The 22751-nt window shown below is 51.0% G+C and overlaps 1 protein-coding gene across 8 annotated transcripts in view; it reads left to right on the top strand.

The window, feature by feature from the left end:
• Positions 1-22751, top strand: part of Prdm11 (PR/SET domain 11) — a 96125-nt gene that overhangs the window by 39992 nt on the left and 33382 nt on the right. For 2 of the 8 annotated variants that reach the window (XM_045155375.1, XM_045155407.1), the window contains 3 exons: positions 3056-3180; positions 3476-3579; positions 4016-4278. In XM_045155375.1, coding sequence (XP_045011310.1) covers positions 3062-3180; positions 3476-3579; positions 4016-4278 — 486 coding nt within the window. In that variant the 5' untranslated portion in view covers positions 3056-3061. Of the gene's footprint in view, positions 1-1552; positions 1669-1699; positions 1780-2005; positions 2022-2323; positions 2455-3055; positions 3181-3475; positions 3580-4015; positions 4279-22751 lie in introns of those variants that run through there. The other 6 variants (XM_045155380.1, XM_045155395.1, XM_045155363.1 and 3 more) reach the window with 6 other exon arrangements.

Genomic DNA, 22751 nt, shown 5'->3' with positions numbered 1-22751 from the left:
GCAAAACTAAGAATCCTGCCCTCAGAGAGTGTAGGATGGCATACAGGAAAAGGCCACATAATTGTGCTAGCAAAAGACCATTATCGGGGGTTCTGGGGAGATGGCTTAGTCATAAAGTGCTTACCACCAAAGGCATGAGGACTTGAGTTCAGATCCCCAGAACACACGTGAATGCTGGGTGTGGCAAAGATGCGTGGATCGCTGGGGCAAGCTTGCTGGCTAGTATAGCTGAATCCGTGAGCTGTGGGTTCAGCAAGAGACTTGTCTCAGTAAATAAGGAGGAGAGGGACTGAAGACACATGATGTCCACCTCTTGCCTCCACAAGCAGTCCCACGCACATATGAACATGTACACATACCTTTCCATACACCACATGTACACACAAATACGTAGATAAGGCACTTCCCATGCAAGTGTGAGTAGCTGAGTTGCGATCCCCAGTGGTCACGTAAAGCCAGACACTGTAGAGTCATTGCCTGTATTCCCAAACTCCCAGGGCAAGAAGGAAGAGAATTGCCCAGAAGTTCCCCAGCCCAGAGAAACTGCCTCAAGCAAGGTGGAGAACAGGGTCTGACACCTGAAGTTATCCTCTGACCTCCACACGCACACCCATAGTTACATGAACGCATGCACGCGCGAACACACACATACGCGAGAGAGACCATTCATGCATTCATCACCGGGCTGGGACTATCGCTTGGTCAAGGGCTTGCCTGTTCTGCTTGAGGACCTAGGTTCAGTCCCCAGTACCTCCACCATCACCACCAATACTAATAACGCTCGTAAGTGTGACAGGTGCTGTGAAGGCATTACTGGGGGGACCGCGAGGGCTGGGGCACAGGTGAGGACACAGTTCTCGAGTTGAGGTCGGATGAGGCTCAGTGTCAGGCGGGGCTGGTGAACAATGCACATTGCTCCTGAGCAGTGTGTTCGGACCCAGTTTGCAAAAGATTCACTAAAAGAACAAAAAGTGGCCCTTGCTGGTGCTGCCCCGCCCTACCTTCCTGATCCGCTTTCTTCCCTTCACTGCCCAGCCCCCCACCTCATTTTTGTCCCTGTCACCCACCACATCTATGGTGGACTCTGTCCTTGGCTGTGTTTTCCAGATAGAAATGGGAGCACAGAGAAGTGAAGCAACTTGTTCTGTCAGTCAGCTCCGTGGCCATGTCCAAGCACCACAGGCAGACCAAGGGGCTGCAGCCCCCCGGTTCTGAAGACAGAGGTCTCAGGTGAGGGTGCCACCTTCCGAGGCATCCAGGTGAGTTCTTGCTGAGTCCTCACACCATGGATGCAGACGGAGGGGTTGAAGAGGACGTCTGACCCTTAAGACCTCATTCGGTCTCTTAGCACCTCTTCACAACCTGTCTCCAAATCGTCACCGTGGTTAGGATCTGGACACATGACTTGGTGTGTGCGAGGGCAAATGCTTGGCCCTTAAGCACTGGCCCAGGGGAGGGACACAGTCAATCAACGGAATTTGGACTTAGCCTCCCAGAACCCAGACTGCTAACCATTAGGCTTTCCTGCTCACGGATGCTCTGCCTGTTGACTACTCCTATCCAAGTACCTCACGATCCACCCGTGTGACCTTGGGGAAGGGCCTTCGCAGCCTCCAGTCCCACGTTCTTGCTTCGCAGGCGGCTGGGGACCATCCCACGATCTAGGAGGTGGGCCGGGCACCCAGCGTGGCTGGGCTTTGGGGACCAGGCGCCACGTTCCCGCACTAGGCGGGTGCGAGTGGCGAAGTGAGCGGGGCGCGCGGGCTGCGGCTCCGCGAGGTGGGTGCCCGGCGGGCGCGCAGCTGCGGCGGAGGCTGCGGGGCCTGGCGCGCTGCTCGGCGATGTCGCCTCCGCGGCCGTCCCCTCCTGCCTCTCGCGTCCTGCGCAGCGCCCCGCGCCCCTCCTGGCCGCCAGCCAACTGCAGGCCCCCGGGGCCGGCAAGAAGCCACATGCCCCCGCAAGGAATGCCGGGCTGCCGGGCGGGCAGGGGGCGGGCCGGGCCGCAGGGCCCCGCCGGGAAGGTGGGTGAGAGGCCGGGCGATCGCGGCCGCCCGCGTCACCCGGGCCCCCGCCACCACCGCTCCACACTTGGCCCGCCGCTGCGCGCGCGACCCGGGGCTGGGGGCGGGGCGCCCCGGTCCCCGGCGCGCGCCCCCGGGCTCGCAGGAGGGGCCAGGCCATCCTGTTCCCCTAAGCCCCCTCCCTCCGCCGCTGGCTTTGGGGCCCCCGGTGGGGAGCAGGGGGCTGGTGAGCGGAGGAGCAGGGGTGTGGCCAGCGGGGGCCCCGGGGAGTGAGTCACACACACTGCTCGCCCAGTCCCAGGGCCCAGCGCAGGTCCCGGGCTGAGGTGCGCGCTGCCTGCCTGGGACCCGAAGAAGTGTCCCCGGGGTTTGCCATGAGGACCGTGGGGTGCCACGGGAGGGGCTGCAGCCCCACGCGGTGGTGGTGAGGGCGGTAAGCTTGTGCTGGGACACTTCCCCCTGGAGAGAGGGGTGGACCCGGGAGTCTGGGCGCGCCCTGGTGCCCACCAACTCCCCAGCCCCGCACGGAGTCTGCTGTGAGCTGGCCTAGGGGCCTGGCTGTTTCTCCCTTGCAGCCCCTCTCGGTCAGGGCCTCCACACCAGCCATTCAGGGTGGGCTGTTTCAGCTGCCCACTCCCTCCGGCCCCAGTTGGGCTTGCGTTGTTCCCTCTGGGCGCCCCTGGGCAGAGTATGCCTCCAGGTTTCTGGGGGGTTCCTCGTGCCCTTTGGTGATAGGGGTCTAAGCTGTACTTCCCAGGCCTGCCTCCCTGGCCTGAACTGCCCCTGGTCCCTGACCCTATGGGGCCAGTGGCTCCAGTTAGTACCCAGGACCAGCCCGGGATAGAAATGGCATTTCCTCTTGGCCAGGCTACAGCTGTTTTTGTTGTCCGTGTTCTCAAGAACTTCCTCTGGGATGGCAGGGAGGGTAACTAGACTCCTAGGGACCCCTGCTTGCCCTCCCCGCCACTCACCCCTCTCCCCCTGTCTCTTTGATCCTCTTCCTGTGCTGGTCCTGCCTCTGTGCACGTCCCCAGGACAGAATGACTGAGAACGTGAAGGAGTGCTTGGCCCACACCAAGGCGGCTGTAGGGGACATGGTGACCGTGGTTAAGACAGAGGTCTGCTCACCACTTCGGGACCAGGAATATGGCCAGCCCTGGTGAGGCGCCTGCTGGGGACTGGAGGGGTGGTGGGGGGGGGCTGAACGGGCTGGGGCCCCAGGGGGACATTCTTACTCCTTATCCACCTTCCTTAACTCAGCTGGGTAGTTCCTGCGGGTAGAGGTGAAGGAGATCTTGGAGAGTCTGAGCAGGCGCCCCTCCCCTCCTGGGCTCAGGTCTCAGAATTCTACCCTAATCCCCTGTGGCCACCTGGCCAGGTCTCCAACCTGCCTCCCACTGGGCCAGCACTCTGATGGCTTCTTTGCTTTCTTTGCTGGCCCCTGGCCTGGGCAGCTCTAGGAGACCAGAGCCTTCGTCCATGGAAGTTGAGCCCAAGAAACTGAAGGGGAAGCGAGACCTCATCATGACCAAAAGCTTCCAGCAAGTGGACTTCTGGTGTAAGTGGAGTTGGGGTTCCGGGCAGCTCCGCCCTTGTCTCATGCTTTGCCCTGGAAAGGGAGTTTGAAATAGGCACTCACTCCATGCACACCAATGTTCAGCAGCCCGTCCCAGTTCCTGTGGCCCACAGACACACAGCTGCAATTCAAACACAAGTCCATGGCTCTTAAGCCATGGTCGTTCGCCCTCAGCTTCACACTTGCCAAAAAGGCCATGCCATTGGAAGGCCTATCCTTTGAACCCCCAAGGAAGGTCATGTGACGTTGGGCCCGTGTCTGATAGGGTAGAGCTAGGGCTGGAACTCCTGAGCCACATGCCTTGTGCTTTCTGCTGCCCCAGGTGGTCCTCAGGTGGCTCCCTGGAACCTCCTCAGCCGCCCCGAGGGTCTTGCCTCCTGCTACTACTAAGCCATTGCTCTTCTTCACCTTTCTCCAGTCTGTGAGTCCTGCCAGGAGTACTTCGTAGATGAGTGCCCGAACCACGGTCCCCCTGTGTTTGTATCCGACACGCCAGTGCCTGTGGGCATCCCAGACCGGGCAGCCCTCACCATCCCGCAGGGCATGGAGGTAGTGAAGGAGGCTGGTGGAGAGAGTGACGTGCGATGCATAAATGAGGTCGTGCCCAAGGGTCGTATCTTTGGCCCCTACGAGGGCCAGATCTCTACCCAGGACAAGTCAGCTGGCTTCTTCTCGTGGCTGGTGAGTGTCCCCTGTGCTGTCGTGGGAGAGGTTGCCAAGGGACAAGGAGGGAAGCCAGTGGAGGGTGCCATGTGCTGGCACTAGAGCTTTCCTGTGGCCACCTGTGGGCGTGTGGATGGTGGACCTTGCTGTTCCCTACCCCCTTGGTGTTCAAGGGCCATGCTCGGGAAGCCACCTCAGTAGCAATGTGGTTGGTGGTCGCCAGGCAGAGTAAAGGAGGGTTTTCACTTGGATGCGCTTGTGTGAATATGTGTGTGTGAGAGAGAGTGAGTGAGTGTGTGTTTGGCTGGCTGTTTGGTGGCTTTAGCCGACTGTGCTTACAAAGTGGAGAACTTACAGCTGGGGGTGCAGGGGTGCAGAACATGATATTCAGCTTGAAAGTGCCAGGTCCTGGGTCAAGTGCTAGAGTACTTAAGGCCTTCCACAAGACAGACGTGACATGGCTGTGGCCCTCACTGAGCAGACAGTCTCCTGGGAGGGAGGTTTGAAATCAGTATGTGTGTGTGGTCCTTGTGGCCAAAAGAGGAACACAACACACTCTGGGAACGGCACGCGGGGACACAGTTGTGTGTTAGTGTGCTTATGTCATCCAGTAGCCTGGGGCCTGACTTGGCAAAAGCAGCCTGCTTTGCTGTTTACTCTTTTTTTTTAAATTTTTATATATCTTTTGACAACTTCCGTAATTATAGACAATAACCCATGATAATTCCCAACCCCCCACATTTCCCCTTCACAACTCCACTCTGCATTGTATACCCTCCCCCTCTCAATCAGTCTCTCTCTCTTTTTTTAAATTTTATTTTATTTTCTGGTTTTTTTTTTTTTTTTTTTGAGGTAGAGTCTCACTCTAGCTCAGGCTGACCTGGAATTCACTATGTAGTCTCAGGATGGCTTCGAACTCACGGCGATACTCCTACCTCTGCCTGCCGAGTTCTGGGATTAAAGGCTTGTGCCACCACACCAGGTCTCTTTTATTTTGATGTCATGATCGTTTCATTTATTATGATGGTCTTGTGTAGGTAGTGTCAGGCACTGCGAAGTCATGGATATCCAGGCCATTTTGTGTCTGGAAGAGTGCATTGTAAGGAGTCCTATCTTTCTTTTGGCTCTTATATTCTTCCCGCCACTTCTTCCGCAGTGGACCCTGAGTGCTGTTTACTCTTGATGTGACCTTTTCCAAGTCATTTGCTTCTCCAAGCTTGTTTTTTAATTTAATTATTTATATGCGTGTGTGCATGCAGGTGCGTATGTTCCATGGCACATGTGGAGGTCAGAAAACAACTTTTGGGTCTGTCCTCACTTCTCCCTTTGAAGCAGTGTTTGTCACTCTGGATCTCACTTTGCTGCAGACTTCTGGGAAATCCTCTTGTCTGTGCCTCCCATTTCACTGTCAGTTTCAGCATGCTGGGGTTAGAGAAGCCAACCATGGCTTCTGGCTTTTGACATCGTGTTACAGTCAGCTTCACGTTGCTGGTACAGGAGAGCAGCTTGTTGGAGGAAAGGATTTATTTTAGCTTACAGAGTTGAGGGAAAGCTCCGTGATGGCAGGGTTTTGAAAACAATGGCATGAGCAGAGGGTAGACATCACCTCCTGGCCAACATCAGGTGGACAACAGGAACAGGAGAGTGTGCCAAACACTGGCAAGGGGAAGCTGGCTATAACACCCATAAGCCCGCCCCAAATAATACCCTGCCTCCAGGAGGCTCTAATTTCCAGATTGCCACCAGATGGGAACCTAGCATTCAGAACACATGAGTTTATGGGGGACACCTGAATCAAACCACCACACATACGGTATGGGGATCCAGCCTGGGCTGCCTAGTTGAACCATCTGCCCAGCACCTCTGAGCATCTTTTGTAACATGACCAGAGATTGCTGCTGGTGAAGATGGAGTGAGTTGGTCTTGCAGATCTTGGGAGTGTGCTTGCACATGGCCCATGTCAGCTCTTGTCATTGTCACTGGCCTAGTTGAGGGGACAGGAAGGTGTCTTGTCGTCTGACACTTGGGTCGGAAATGTGCTTCATACAGGCAGAAGAGATGAGGGACGCAGGACTCGAAGGAGTCTGCTGTGGTGGTGATGGAAATCAGTGGAGAGGAAGGCAGGAGCCCTTCATGCTGCAGTTCTCAAGCCTAAGGAACAGGGGAAGCTTGAGTTGTGGCCTAGAAGAGGTGTCAGATGGCAGTATGGAAAGTCGGGGTCTCCAGTAGGAGGCTAGAGACTAGGCTGTGCTGAAAGAAGACGATGGGAACTGAGGTCCTGGAGGTAGGAGGGGGACCTCTCTGAAAGAGAATCAGCAGGGACCAGCCCTGAGATCTGTGGAGGGCTGGGATGTGAATTGAGGGGAGGGGCTTTCAGAGACCCCAGGAGGAAGGCTTTGTGGACTGCTCTCAGGAGGGGTGTTAGACAGCAGTGGTTGAATGCAGGACGGTGGAGGAAAGTAGCTAAGAGGCAGCTGCCTTGGTTCATCGCATCATTTCCCCTCAGAGCATCTCTGTACTAGGCCCTGGGGATTTAGTAGCAGGTGAGATCAGACATAAGCTCTATTCCCGTGGACAGGTGAGATGGAATTAGCTAGCCAAAGAATAATGTAAATGAACAAAACTACACCTCTAACAGGTAGTGAAGCGAAAGTAGGGAAATTAAAGTGACCAAGCATCAGAGAAGACATGCTGATACTAAGCTGTGGTTGGAAGAAGAGATGGGCTGCTAGAGCATTTGAGTGAGGGACATCTGATGGATGAAACAGTAGGAGGAAAGGCCCTGTGACCGAAGGCTTAGTAGGTCTGGACAGCTCGTCAGTGGTGCCTGAAGCCCAGCAAACATGGAACTGTGGAGGGATAGAGGCTTACTGTGTGGGGTCCAGTGCTTTTGTCCTTTGCTTAAAGGACAGTGAGAGACTTCCAGATTGTTTGAAGTGGGGAATAAGGAGGAGTGAACTGAGCACATTAGTATTTTGAAAGGATGACTTTTCCTGTGGCCCAGAGAATGGATTGGGGCAGCAGATACGGCATCGGTCAAGAAGGTAGGTCAAGAAGGTGGGCCCCAGGTAGAGAGCCACTGTGATTCTGAGTCTGCAGTGGAGGAAGCGTGAGTGGAGGCTGGGATTGAAATGTGAGGACTTGGAGCTGGGGAGCTGGCTCGGTCACACAGGCACGAGAACCTTAGTTCACATCTGTAACTCTGACGTGTTGTGATTTGAATGTAAACCACACCCATCGGCTCCTGTATTTGAACACCTAGTACCCAGCTGGTGGTACTGTTTGGGAAGGTGAGGAACCTTTAGGAGGTGGAACCTTGCTGGAAGAAGTGGATCATGGGGGTAGGAGAGATAGGCCTTAAGGTTTTGTAGCCCAGCCCCATCTCCTTTAACTTAGTCTTTTACTTCTTGGTTGTGAACAAACACAATGTGATTAGCTCTTCTTCTACTCCTGCTGCTGTGCCTTCCCTCCATGAACCTTCCCCTTGGAACTGCAAGCCAAATCAAGCCATTTCTTTCCTTTAATTGCTTTTGGTCCTAGCAACGAGAAAGTAGCTGATAGAAAACATTTGTACCAGGAGTAGGGGTGTTAATGTGATAAAGCTGACCACATAGCTCATAGGGATTTTAAACTGGTTTGTGCTAAGCATGTGAGAGAGCTTGGAACTTCGAGCTAGGGAAGCCTCACAGTGCTGTAAGCAGAGCTTAATGGGCTGTTCTGGCGAATATTTGGAAGACCAGAATGCTGAGTGGAATACCCACAGTGGAGACCTGCGGGGCTCCAGAGGCTTAGGAGGGGAACAAGGAGTCTATGGGGAACTGGGTAGAGTTAGTTCATGTGATATTCTGGCAAAGCATCTGGCTGCATTTTGCCTGTGTCCTAAGAACTTGAGTGAGGTTGAATTTAAAAATGATGGACTAATATGCTTGCTGGAGATACCTCAAGGTAGAATAGCATTGAGCCTGTGGTGTGGCTACTGTTGACTGTGCTTATTCAGAGCTACAGTGAAAGAGTAATGTGCAGCACAGAAAGATATGAAAAATGAAGTTTGGAAAGCAATGTGAGCGAGTTTGAGGTTCTGACGAAGTGGCTACAATTGTTAAAGATATTAGTGCCATTAAAGAGAAGCTGACTGCTCCCAACAGACAATAGGAAAGATGCCCTAAGATCATGACTCAACCCACTGAAAGTTCTAGCTAGCAAGACTACAAATTCTTTTGAAAGGAAATAAGCCTGAGGCACAATGCTGGAGGGGTTCCTTCTAGAAAGAAACTGCCTAAAAATATGTTTTCAGATTCAGCAGGCAAAGGCATGCCGAGGCTGCTACACAGCTGGGATCCATGGGAGCTGGACTCAGTCCTGTCAGCAGCAGAACTTGATAGTGTCACCCACGTGGTCCTGATTTTACAGGCATGAAAATACACAATTGAGGGTGTCATAGAATATTGCACTGCACTTCCAGAGAGCCACTGAAGCCAGGTAGTATGAGGCAGAGTTTTAGTCCCAGCAAAGAGGCTCTGAGAGGCCACTATGTAAAGCTATGAAGGTGAACCCTAAGTTTCGGTGGAGACCCCAGGATGTTGGAGGGCCATGAAACATCAGTCAAGGAAACCTGTAGTCTTGGAGTAGATCCTGCCCAAGAGAGCAACTGCATGTGTTGTATGCAACAGAGCTGGAGGGGTGGAACCACTCAAGCCTCTTGGAGCCCAGTTTCATCAGGAATTGCCCTGCTTGCCTTTGTTCTCTATCTGGGACAGCCATTTCCCACTATGTCCTCGTTCCTTCCTTTTGGAATGGTAGCCTGTGCTATTATATTTTGGAATACGTAATTTGTTTTTTGATTTTACAAGTGGCCCCATTTAAGAGATTGCCTTGAATCTCAGAAGAGACTTTGGATTTTTGAACAGTGTGGGGACTATTAAAGACTATGGGAACTTTGCAGTTGGACTGAATGCATTTCACATCATGAGATGACCATGAACCTAAGGGAGCCAGGCATAGACAGTCGTGGTTTGAGTATAAAATGTTCCCCATAGGCTCATGTGTTTGAAAACTTGGTTCTCCAGCTGGTGGTAGCATCGCTTGGGAAGGTTGTGGAAACCTTAGGACAACTTTGCTGGTAGAAGTGGGTCACTTGGTGGTGGGCTTTGAGGTTTTATAGCTGGTTCCACTTCCTGCTGTCCTTATTTCAGGAGGCAAACACAGAGTGACCAGCTCTGCTCCTAGTACGCCATCATGCCTTCCTTGCCATAAAACCTCTCGAAACTATAAGTTGCATGAAACTCTTTTCTTTCCTAAGTTCCTCTGGTCAGTTATTTTGTCCCAATAATGAGAAAGGATCTGATATATCTGTAAATGCCAAACGTGGCATCTCATGCTTGTAATCGCAGTGCTGGAGAAATGGATAAGGAGAGAGTCCTTGGTGCTTGCTGGATAGCTGGTCTAGTGAGCTTGCGGATCAGTGAGAGACCCTGTGTCAAAAATAAGGTGGAAAGGGCTGGAGGGATTGCTTAGTGGTTAAGGCATGTGCCTGCAAAGCCAAAGAACCCTGGTTCAATTCCCTAGGACCCATGTTAGCCAGATGCGCAAGGGTTCACACACGTCTGGAGTTAATTTTGCAGTGGCTGGAGGCCCTGGCATGCTCATTCTCTCCCTCTCTCTCTCTCTCTCTCTCTTTCTCTGTCAAATTAATAAATAAGTAAAAATAAAATATTTTAAAAAATAAGGTGGACAGCAACTGGGGAAGATACTTGACTTTGACCTCTGGTTTTAACGTGCACCTGTACTCATATGCACACACGCACACACATGCACATCCACATATAAACACACATACCACACAATACACATGCAAAAAGAAAGAGATAAGGGTCTGGCTGAGAGCTGCCTGGGAGAGGAAGGCACTGACCTGCACATGGGCAAGTGGCCTTAGTGAAGGAGTGAGGAGTGTCAGAGACAACTGTAGCCCAGCCCTCCCTCCCAGCATGTGCCTTTAGTGCAAAATGGGGAAGGCCAGGGGATTCTGGCCTTGGGCTTGAGTGATGAGTCAGCAGGCAAGTGGATGCCTGTGTTTATGGTGTGGTTCAATGGTATGGTTAACAGGTATGGAGGTGTGACTTGAGTGCATAGGTGGCCAGAAGGGCTGGACAGTGAAGAAGGGGCTAAGCAGAGGTGAACAGGGCCCAGGACTCGGTGCTGAGGATCTCAGTAGTTAATAGTCCAGAAGGGGAGCCTTCGTTGTAAAGAGGATGGGAAAGGCAGCCTGGGAGGAGGAGCAGGTCAGGACTGCAGCTGACTTGCCTGACAAGGAGAACAGAGGTCTCCAAGGGCCACAGGGCCAACAGCATGAAGTGTTGCTGAGAAGCCCAGGAAGCAAGATCCCAGAAGGGTCCTTTGGGTCTAGTGCCAGGAAAGGCATGCTGACATTAGCACGAGCAAAGGACTCAACCCAGGGTGATTGTGCATTTTACACCCTTGCCACTTTTGCTCAGTGCAGTTCTTACTGGGGAGAAGGTGACCATCCTCACAGAGCTGAGGAAGAAATGTGTGGGTTGAAAGTAAGACATGAGCCACACACTTCTGCTTTCCCATCCAGAAAGCCTCCGGGAGCCACTAGGTGTGGGAAGTGGTGGGCCAGCATCTTGCCCATTGCCAGAGACTCAGCAGGTAAGAAGGTATAGCAAGCTGAGTAATGTGCCCAAAGGTGTCCAAGTTCTACTCGCCAGAGCCCATGGCAGAAGAGGTAATTAAGGTGAGCATCTTGAAATGAGGCCCATATCTTGGATTATTTTGCTGTAGTCAATGTAATTACTAGAATCTTTATAGAGTAAGCCAGACATGTCAGAGTTTTCAAGGGTGGGCAGAAGGGTGTTGTGGGGAGATGGTTCCTACCTGCCTCAAAGAGGATAGAGGGAGCCGAGAGTCAGGGATGCTGGAGGCCTCTGAGCAAGGAGACGGTAAGGGGATGGTTCTAGATTTGAAGCCATCCAACCTTCAGCACTGTAAGAATGTGAGGTGGTGTTGGCTTAAGTCGCTGTGTTCATAGTATTTTATTCCTGCAGTAGGAAACTAATAATTAGATTCATGGATTGGGGGTATCTGTTACAATTTGCAGGGTTGTGAAGTGGTGGAGAGAAGTGGCTGGGCCATGTGATCCCAAGAGGTGAGGGGCATCAAAGGCCTGGAGAGAATGGATGCGCAAAATGGCCCATGATATGTGTGCACGTGTGTGTGTGTGTGCGTGTGTGCATGTGTGTGTGTGCATGCATGTGTGTGCGCATGTGTGCATGTATGTGCATGTGTGTGTGTGTGCGCGTGTACATGTGCGTGGTGGTGGTTAGGCTTCATTTGTGGAAAAGCATCACACGAACAGTTCGATCTACTTGGGTGATGAATGTGGGCGGTCTGAAGCGTGGCTCTTGACTTGGGGCCAGGATCTGGAAACCTGCATTCATTCGTCAAAGCTGTCCTCCAGCCATCTTTGCTCTTATCCTTTTTTGACCTCCTACTTGGCTTTAAGAGCCCTGGCCTGATCCAAGACAGTGTGTTTCTCTGCACAACTTCTCAACGATAGAAGTGCATTGCAGGCCAGTGGCAGGGGGCATGGCTATGGCAAGCCGAGCCCAGAGCCTTCAGTGTGCATCGAGCACTTCCAGTTGTTGGGCCTGGACCCCGTCCTTTAGAGCATCTCTCCTCTGATCCTGCCGTGCTCCTGTGACACAAGCGTGTTCTTTCTGTTGCATGGGAAGGCCAGTAGGGGCTGGAGAGAGGTGGCCTTTGTGCACAAGGCTAAGCAACTAGAGAGGAGCTGTGCTGGGTTGCAGGTCTGTGCCATGTGGCCCCAGAAGCTCCCTCATTCTGTCTCTTGGTCCTCTGTTCCTCCAGTGCTTGCAAGGCTTCTTCTTCCTCTTGGTTGACTCTAGATGCCTCTTCCTTCCTGCCCAGCACCAGTTCCCTCTCTGGCTTCATTCAGCCTGGAGGAGTGCTGGGTTTAGATGGACCGAAGGGCCACTGTTTACACTGTGTCTCCCCTTCAGGACCTGGCAGGAGTTCCACATTCAGTTGTGGCTGCTTAGCAAGGTGCCCTTTCCTCTGCTTTCTCATCCCAGTGGAATTTACAAGAGCCGTAAATCATTGCCAAGGTCTTCCAAGCTACCTTCAGACACCACAGGCCAGGGACGATGCTGTCGGCACATGGGGCTTGGAGCTACCATGCAGCCACCGTGGTTTAGGAAATCACAGAAGAAAGAGGAGCCAGCACAGGCTTGCTATTGAAGTTTTTTACTCAGACCTTGTTTTGTTCCAGAAAGGACTTAGGGCAGCCTAGCAAGATGCATTAAATAGGCCACAGTGGCATATTACAACTGAGAGAAAGAAGAAAGAAAAGCAAGGGTGGAGGCCCTGTCTGGAGCCAGGAGCAAGGCTGAAAAATGTATACTGTGATGTCCTGTGTCCGCACTTTGGGCTACGAAAGCTCCAGATCCAGCAGCCACAGGGAAAGGAGAGCCTGGTTTCCAGGGATCAGCCTAAGACACTGTGGTGGGTTTGCTCCCCCTGTGTGGGTCCCCTGCCTGCCTGCCACATTCTCGTTCCGGAGAAGCAGGTGTGAAATGGTGTGTGATTCTTTTTCATTTCAGCTTGCACCATGAGTATTTCTTTTAAAACTTGAACTTGGAGGTATGAAAGCCCATGCCACACCCTTTAGGATATAGTCAGAGTTGTTGAACATCTGCATTGCCACCAGATGGGATGGGAGCTGGTGGGTTCTGCCGTTTCAGGGGAGCTCAGAGCAGCAAGAAATCATAGCCTTGTCCAGGGAGAAATGAGGGGACACTTGAAACACATTAGAGTGCATGTGCATTGTGGGTGAGCAAGTACCTCTTTTGCATATGTTTGTGTGCATGGTTTGCGTGCATGTGTGCACATGTGGTAGATCTATGTGCAGGTGCAGGTGCGTGTATGAACATGCATGTGGACGCTAGAGGTTGATGTCAGATGACACTCTGCACTGTATTTTGTGCAGCAGTCTCTTACTTGAGCCCAGAGCTTGCTGACTTGTCTAGCATAGTTAGATAGCTTGCCCCGGATCCCTGGTCTCCACCTCAGAGCACTGAGATGTGCACTCTAATGCATGTGTGCCCCAATAAAACTTTATTTATGAACCCTGAAATTTGGATTTCATATAATCTCAAATGAAATTTGATTTTTCAGAGTAGGGTCTCACTGTAGCCCAGACTGACACTTCAGACTGAGGGTGATCCTCCTACCTCTGCCTCCGAAGTGCTGGGATGAAAGGTGTGCACCACTACACCTGGTGAAATTTGATTTTTGTATGAATGTAAAAAAAATATAACTGAAAATAACAAAGTAACAATACATAAAACCATAAAAAACTTCCATCATTTCTGCCTCATAGACTGAACTTGCCCCGTCCTATGTGACTGTAGTATATTACTCCATCCAGAGCGTTTCACATGCCCGCAGCGCGGTCCCTTCTAGACTCCATGTTTCACATGCCCACAGCACGGTCCCTTCTAGACTCTGTCCTTCACATGCGTGCAGTGCACTCTTGTTTAGACTCCATTTTTTGGATTTCTTTAGTCGTCACAAGTAATGTCCTTTATAAGGGTCCCCATCTAGAGCACTCAGCAGTTGTGGTCAGGTTACTCAGCTTCCCTTCTGTCTTTCATGACACTGGCGCTCTCTGGGGCATACCGACCAGGTACGTGCAGTGGGTCCCGTAGCGCACACTTGTCTACTTCCTCCTGACAGCTGAGTCCACAGTCATGGCCTGGGGTTGTGTCTTTGTCATTGTGTATAGAGAAGACAGAAGGTCAGTGTGTCTCTTTTTTTAAATTTAAAATTTTTATTTATTTGTAATCAGAAACAGGAAAGGAGGGAGGGAGAAAGAGAGAGCACGCCAAAGCCTGTAGCTACTGAAAACGCCCTCCAGATGTATGCGCCACTTTGTGCATCTGGCTTTACATGGGTCCTGAGGAATTGAACCCCCGTTGTTAGGCTTTTCAGGCATGTGCCATAACCACTAAGCAATCTCTCCAGTTCTGTCTCATCTTTTTAAATTATTTATTTGCATGCGCACTCATGCGAGGTCAAAGACACGAGGTGTCTGTTTTTCTTCCACCTTTGAGATAGTTGGTCTCTTGCTGCTGCAAACACCAGTCTGGCAGGACTGTGAACTGCAGATTCCCTTGGCTTTGCCTCCCATTGCCATAGGTACGCTAGGGTCACGTAGAAATGCGGGCACTTTGCATCTGGTTTTACATGGGTACTGGGAAGGATCAAACACAGGTCAGTTTTTAGGTAGGTGCTAGGGATCTGAACTCAGGTCCTCATGTTTGCAAGGTAGACACTTTACCATTTGAGCCATTTCCCCAACCCCTGAATCAGGGTTTTAGGTGTGAGTTGAAGTGAAGGGGCTGCCTCTTGCAGTCAGGTTCGCATTGCTGGTAGAAATCACCCAACCAAGAGCAGCCTTTGGGAAATAAAGGTTTATTTTGGCTTCTAGGCTCGAGGGGGAAGCTCTACAATGACAGGGAAAATGATGACATGAGCAGAGGGTGGACATCCCCCCCTGGCCCACACAAGGTACACAATAGCAACAGGAGAGTGTGCCAAACACTGGCAAGGGGAAACTGGCTATAACACCCATAAACCCGCCCTCAACAATACACTGCCTCTAGCAGGCGTTAATTCCCAAATCGCCATCAGCTGGGAACCTAGCGCCCAGAAAACCTAAGTTTATGGGGGACATCTGGATCAAACCACCACACTACCCAAGGGAACATGGTGTCACAAGTGTGGGTGCAGCATGTGCAAATGCCCCGGAGCTCCTGGGGATGCTGAGATTGGGATGGTACAGTGTGCTTGGAAGGAATGGTGGTTGATGGTGCTGTGAAGGTATCACTTCCTCAGATGCGAAGCTTCACAAAGCACTATCCATTCAACTTAGCATGTCTAGGAGGCGAGGTGTCTGCCTCAGTCCTAAGAGTCCTCTTAGGACTTGTGGAATGTTCATAAATACTGGTCCTGTGGTTATTGGATCACACACCAAAGATCCCCCCTCCCCAGTGTAACACTGTAATGAACCAGTTCTGGCTGGAGCAAAATCTATCATTTTGAAAATTGATTTTTTTTTTTGGCTCAAAAGTGGAGCCTAAAAACTTACTCTGAACTGGTCCAGCATTTCCCGTCTCTAGCAGAGAGCTGCTCAGCCCCCTGTACTCCTTGACGTCTTCGCCTGTGTGACTGTGGCTCCTTCTCACTTGTGTGTATCGGGTGACTTCATGTCTGGAGTCCCAGTGTTACTCTGTCCTTTTGTGCGTGGTTTGCATGTGTACGTGTGTGGAGCATGGAGAACAACCTTGTCTACCTCCTTGAGACAGCGTTGGTCATTGGCCCAGAGTTCACTACCAGCTGGTGAGTGAGCTCCAGGGATCCTCCCCAGCACTAGGACTACAGGCGTGTGCCACTGTCCCCAGTATTTTAGATTGGGATTGAACTAAGGTCGTCCTGTTTGCAAGGCAGGCACTCTAGTGGGCTATCTTTTAGCACCAGACATTCATTTTATGTTGATGTTACTTATAAAGCTATAAACCTAAAGCTCTATGTTTATACTTATAAACAACTGTATCAACAAACTACTCTGTCAACAAATCAGAATGACTAGAACTGTAAATATAAATCCCTCCCTCACCTGGTTGAAACTTACAAATCCTATGAATGTGATGGTGTGTAACTTCTCAGCATCATAAATGGCTGTGGCCAACACAGTAGTGACTCCTAAGACCCAGGTACTCTGGGACTTTTTATGCCACATGACCTCTTTATTTTCTCACCGTCTGTCCCAAAGCACAAGCACAGCTTTGGTCAGTGCCACTGCTGCAATGTGTGAGGTCCTCTTCTTTGCCCAAAGGCAGTGCTGGCTTCCCACAGAAGTTACCAGCTGCCCCTTAGTCACTGCCTAAGTAGTAATGATTACTGCTGTATGTGGTCAGCTGTTCCTGGGAGACGAGTGCCCTCAGAATTCAATGCTGTGGAGCAGGGATGACAATGTTTTCTGTAAAAGGGCCATTTGGGGCTCACTTAGCCATTAAAGCACTTGCCTACAAAGCCTAAGGACCCAGACTCCATTCCCCACTATTCATGTAAGCCAGATACACAGTGTGGCACATGCATCTGGAGCTCGTCTGCAGTGGTTAGAGGCCCTGGCGCGTTCATTCTCTCTCTCTCTTCCTCTCTCAAATAAAGAAAATATATAAAAAGGGCTATCTGGTAAATCTCGAGGTTTTATGACCCATATAGTGTCTCTTGCAAGGATGGAAGTTTCCCTACTTATGGTGGGGCTGCCCTGGTAAACCCCTTGCTTGTTTAGAGTAGTTTATATTGATTGTCAACTTGACAGGACTTAGAATCATGTGAGGGATCACGTAGGTGACGTTGGGGAACATCGCGTTACCTGCACTGCAGGCAGCACGTGGGCCGGGGCGGGGCTGTGAAATGAGAGAGCGGGCTGGGCAGCGGCGCTCGCCGTTCTCTGCCTCCTCACTGTGCTGAGGATGAGCGGCTGCCTCACGTTCCACTGCCTCGCCTTCCCCACCACGATGGGCTGTGACCTTGAACTGTAGCTGAAATAAACCCTTCCTTTCGCTTTCCTTTTATTGGTGGGGGGGGGGCAGTGGTTTTCGAGGTAGTGTCTTATTGTCACTCAGGCTGACCTGGAATTCACTCTGTAGTTTCTGGGTGGCCTCGAACCCATGGTGATCCTCCTATCTCTGCTTCCTGAATGCTGGGACTAAAGGTGTGCGCCACCACGCCTGGCTCAACCATTCCTCTCTTAACTGATGTTTTTAGTCAGGCATTTTGCCCCAGCAACCAGAAGTTAACTAATACAATGTTGAAAATATTCTAAGTCCAGAATACATTGGGCCACCTCTCCTCCCTCACATCCCAACTTTGCCACACAGCCCACCACTCATGCCACTTGTTCCCTTATGAGTGCAGAATTGACTGGGGTGTGACTCGGTGCTGCCACCCAGCACATGGGAGAGGACTAGACTGGACATAGCTGGCCTGGGAAAGGACCAAAATTCAGTCTTTTGTTTATCTTTTTTTTTTAAAGACGGGTTGTTGCTGTGTAACGCAGGCTGGCCTGGCATTCTTAACATAGCCAATACTGGCTTTGAACTCACTATCTTCCTGCCACAGATTCCTGAAGACTGTAGTGTCAAATATGCGACACCGTACCTGGCTCTCACCATTCAGTAGCTGCAGAATGATCTCTAGGCCGGGAAAGGTGGCTTGGCTGTTGAAATCCCTTGCTTGCATGGCCTGACGGCCCAGGTTCAGTTCCCAGGACCCACATAAAACCAGATGCACAGAGTGGCGTGTGCATCTGGAATTCATTTGCTGTGGCACTAGGCTCGGATGCACATTCTGCACATACTCTCTCTCTCTCCCTCTGCTTACAAAAAGATAAGTAAATAAGATATAAAAATCATACATTCAAGCACATTCTTTTTTTTAAAAAATGATGTCTGCTGGCTAAAACTTTTAAAGAAATCACAGAATTGAAAAGTCTTAAGTGAAAGCATTACGGGTTGGAACCATTTGCTCCCCATCCTGCTGTGCACATGCATGTGGCATTTTCCAGAAGAAATCCTTCATGAGGGTTGAAACCTGAGTCCCTTAGGAGACTCTGCTCTTCCATTGAGTTCTCTCAACCAGTCAGTAGAAGAAAACCATTCTTAGCCACTGGATGATGCCAGAGCCAGCAATGGGCTGGAGATGGCCGGCAGTCGCCCTTGGCAAATCGAGGCCCAATCGTGCGTGCCCGCTCGCACACCTGCCGGCCGGCTGTGGGGCCTCCTGCACTCTCAGGCAGTAGCTATCCCTGCAGCGGGGCTGGTGGGCTGGGGCTCACTGGGAGCTGTCGGTTCCTGTGGAGGTTCTGATGCTGAGCGTGGCGCTCCAACTCCCTGGAGAGTTCTTCTGCTTTCCCTGGCCTTCATTGTCATTGAAGTCCCTGTTCCATTAGCCACATGTCACAAGGCTGAGCCCAAGGTCAGGAAGCAAAGATGACAGGGCACCTGTACAGCAGTGTGGGGAAGTCACGAGGCCAAGATGGATGACACGGGTGAGCTCTTGTGAGTGTGGAACCCTCATGGTGATTTCCATCTAGCATGTGTGTGTGTGCGCGCATGTGTACATGTTTGATGTGAATACAGGCAAGTGCGTGTCATGGTATGTGCGAAGGTCAGAGGACAACTTCCCACTATTGGTCTTTACCTTCTACCTCACGTTTTTCGGGTCAGAGCCTCTTACTCACTATCGCATCTGCCAAGCAGGCAGGTCATGGGGGATCTCCTCGTCTGCACCTCCTGTCTGACTGTAGACATGCTGGGATTATAGATGCCCACTGCAGCATCCAGCTTTTATGTACATTTTGAAAAGCTGAATTTAGGTCCTCAGGCATGCACAGCAAGCACTTTATCCACTGAGCCATCTCTGCAGTTCCCATCTATTGATTTCTTTTTTTATTTGAGATGGGGAGGGAGGGAGAGAGAGAGAGAGAATGGGAGTGCCCTTAGGCACTGCAAACCAACTCCAGATGCATGCGTCACCTTGCATCTTGATATGGGTCCTGGAGAATCAAACCTGGGTCCTTAGGTTTCATAGGAAAGTGCCTTAACCACTCAGCAATCTCTCCAGCCCTACTGATTTCTTTATAGATGAAAATATTGAATCAAAGAGTCTTAGAGAGAGGGCTTGGACTTTGAGAACATGTTCAGAGAGTTTAGCTTGAGAAGCATTCTCAGTCAACTTTCTGGCCTTCACCATGGGGGACTTGGTGTTTTTTGTCTTGTTGGATCTGTACCTGAATCTACACCCCAACCCTAGAAGCCTTTAGCACACGTTACTTAGGGCTGACAGACAACGTGACAGGAATAAGAGCAACACTGATCACTGCATTTATGTGCCTGAGGTTGGCTTTGCTCATTATTTTCCTCAGCTCAGTCATAGGTTGTTAGTGCCCCCCCCATTGTTGTTTATTGAGGTAGGGTTTCACTCTAGCCCATGCTGACCTGGAATTCACTACAGAGTCTCAGGGTGGCCTCGAACTCAGGGCAGTCCTACCTCTGCCTCCTGAGTGCTGGGACTAAAGGTGTGCGCCACCACGCCTGGCAGGGCCATCTCTTTTAATGACTGGAGATCTTGGGTTTAACGGGCTAAGTTCTCTGTCCGTGACTACACTGCTTACAGGGGTGAGGGTCAAAGTTTCAGAGCAGAGGGAAGCTCAAGGCTCCATGCCCCAAATGTGAATGCTTCAGTGCCCCCATCCCCCCCTGGGGTGTGTCCCACTCACAGAAGCCTCGGCGTCTGGAGAGAACTGTTTTCAAGCGTCTGGAAGAAGGTGGCTTCTTTCTGACTGCTGCTTCCGGCTTTCACAGGTTGTGTTTTGTGTGTGTGGTGTGTGTGTGCGGTGTGTGCATGCATGTGTGTGAGTGCACGTGCAGGTTTGTGTGCGTGTGGGCCGAGGCCAAAGGTTGATGTTGGGTGTCTGCCTTGATTGCTTCTTACTTACTGAGCCAGGGATTCTCACTGAACCCAGAGTTTGCTGATACAGCTATAGCCAGCTTGCTGCAAGGATCCTGTCTTTGCATCCTGGGCACTGGGGTTATAGTCCAGTTACCACACCTGCCCAGCATTTATGTGGGTGCTGGGAACCTAAACTAAAATCCTTACACTTGCAAGCTGGCGCCTTATTGACTGACCCATCTTCCTATTCCATGACATGCATTTTTTAGTAAGAAAATACATGTGCCATATAACCCACCCACTTAGGGCTTGCAATTCAGAGGTTCTGAACAGGTTTGCAGAAAGGTGTAACCATCAGATTTTCATGGTACCAGAGAAATCATGTCCCTTAGACCTGTGTCCATCCCCCAGCCTGCCCAATTAAGTAGCCGCTGGCTTACTTTCTGACTCGGTATTTCCTGTTCTGAACTTCAGTGTGAATGAGATCTCAGTCGTACGTGTGGTCTTTTGAGGCTGGCTTCTTGCTCTTAGGCTAATACTCTCAGGCTATCTATCCATTCTGCAGCCTGCGTCCTTCCCTTTCCTGGCTCACTTCTAGTCCATGGGGTATCAGATTGGGTTTTTTTTCACTTGTGACTTGGGCTGTTCTACCTTTGGGCTGTGACAGCACAGCTGTAAATGCTGCTGTGGGAGCAGCTGCTCGTTTCTGTGCGGCTCATTGTCTGGGAATGACACTGCTGGGTCCTGTAGAAACGCTACGTTTAATCATTCAGTCTGTGACGGCCCTGATTGTTTCATGTTCTTTGTAAAATTAATTAATTAATTTGTTTACTGATTAGAGAGGAGAGAATGGATGCACCAGAGTCTCTTGATACTTCACATGAACTCCAGATGCATGTACCACTTTGTGTATCTGGCTTTACGTGGGTACTGGAGAGTCAACTCCAGGCCAGAAGGTTTTGCAAGCAAGCAACTTCAACCACTGAACCATCCCCAGCCCATTTCATGTTATTATCCACACTTGTTTAGTCTGACTTTCTTTTTAATTTATTTGAGAAAGAGGCAGATATAGTGAGAAAGTATGGGCATTCCAGGGCCTCTAGCCACTGCAAACAGACTCCAGATGCATATGCCACCTTTTGCATCTGACTTACAAGGGGACTGGAGAATCAAACCTGGGCCCTTTGGCTTCACAGGCAAGCGCCTTCCCCACAGAGCCATCACTCCAGCCCTACCTGACTTTTTGATGTATTCATGTATTACTACTTTTATCTTTGTATCTAGTGACCCTCCACACCCTCATTCATCTTACTGCTCAGTAGGGACGAGCCGCCCATGCAGCCTGTACTGAACAATTCCCTGCTTTCACACACACTGATGTAGAAGACCCTTCCAAACTGCAGCATGGTATTTCTGGTTTGTTTCTCTCCAGCCATTCCAGTTTACAGTCAGCATGTGCTGCCTGCAGAACAGGCAGTTTTAGGTCTTTCACGCACTTGAGAGCCTTCACATTGATGTCATCAAGACACAGGAGCCAGAATAGACCCCTTGCCAGCTGCAGCTCTGGTCCCGGGCAAGGCCCACTGTAGCACCTCAGAATGCTCTTTGCTTCCCTGGGAGCCGCTCATCCCTTGCCATTCAGAGCAAGGCCATGCGAGGAGGTTGAGGCTGAGGCTGGCTGGGTGGCCAGGAGCCTTTTCCGGCAGAACCGCGGCTCGCTGGAGGGAAGAGCTATGTGAGATGGCTCTGGCAGTTCCAATCTCGACTCTCCCACTGGTTGGAAGTGTGGTTTGGGGCTCTTCCTGTTCTCTCTGTGCTCATTTTGATGTGAGAAACGGGGGCATATAGGCTCGAGAAGACACTCCAGGAGTCATGTCAGTGTGCCTGCAGTGATGAGTGGAGACAGCTGGCTCGTCTCCGGTCACCTTCTCATGGTGTGGGAAGAGGTGAGGTTGGGGGATGAAATGTGTCAGGCCTGGATGTGGGACTCGGGGCTGGGGTGTAAACATGCCTCCTTCCTCGTGCCTCCAGGGCCCTTAAAGCAGACAACATGAGTGCACCTGAGTAAAACAGGCACTTCTGTGAGGAATCAGAAATAGTCAAACTCAGCCGGGCGTGGTGGCGCACGCCTTTAATCCCAGCACTCGGGAGGCAGAGGTAGGAGGATCGCTGAGAGTTCGAGCCTACCCTGAGACTACAGAGTGAATTTCAGGTCAGCCTGAGCCAGAGTGAGACCCTACCTTGAAAAACAAACCAAAAAAAAAAAAAAAAATAGTCAAACTCACAGAAGCATAGACTAAGGCAATAACTGCCAAGGGCCGGGGGCTGGAGAAGCGAGGAGGTGTCAATCAAAGGATGCTTCCATTGTGTAAGATGACAAGTCCTCCAGGTGTCTGGACAGCACAGCGCCTGCAGTGTGCAGTACTATGTGGTGGAATCATATTAACAAAGATGGCCAATGCAGAAATAGGAAAAAGCACATGAATAGTGGATCTGTACCCAGCACAGTCCTAGCTGAAGTTTGCTGGCACATCAAGGGGTACATTCAGAACTCAGGACAGTGGTTGTTCAAAAAAGAGATTTGGGGCTGGAGAGACGGCTTAGCAGTTAAGGCATTTGCCTGCAAAGTCTAAGGACCCAAGTTTTACTCTCCAGACCCCAGGTTAGCCAGAGGCACAAAAGTGAAACAAGGGCCAGGTTGCACATGCCCACTAGGTGGTGCAAGTGCCTGACTTTGGTTGCAGTGGCTGAGGCCCTGACACGCCAGTTCTCTCCCTAAAATAAAATTAAAAATAAAATAAATCTGGAAAGCGGGAGTCTTAGGACAATAAAGTGAAGCACTGATTGACTTAACAATTACAAGAGGGTGAGTGGATGAAATCGTGGTTCTTGAACTTTTGGGTCATCCCGGAAGTTGTACTCAGACGCTGACGGTG

This window comes from Jaculus jaculus, chromosome 1 (genome assembly GCF_020740685.1).
Source record: "Jaculus jaculus isolate mJacJac1 chromosome 1, mJacJac1.mat.Y.cur, whole genome shotgun sequence".
Taxonomy (NCBI): Eukaryota; Metazoa; Chordata; class Mammalia; order Rodentia; family Dipodidae; genus Jaculus; species Jaculus jaculus.
Note: the sequence above shows the minus strand (reverse complement) of the source record. Positions and strands in the feature narration are given on the sequence as shown.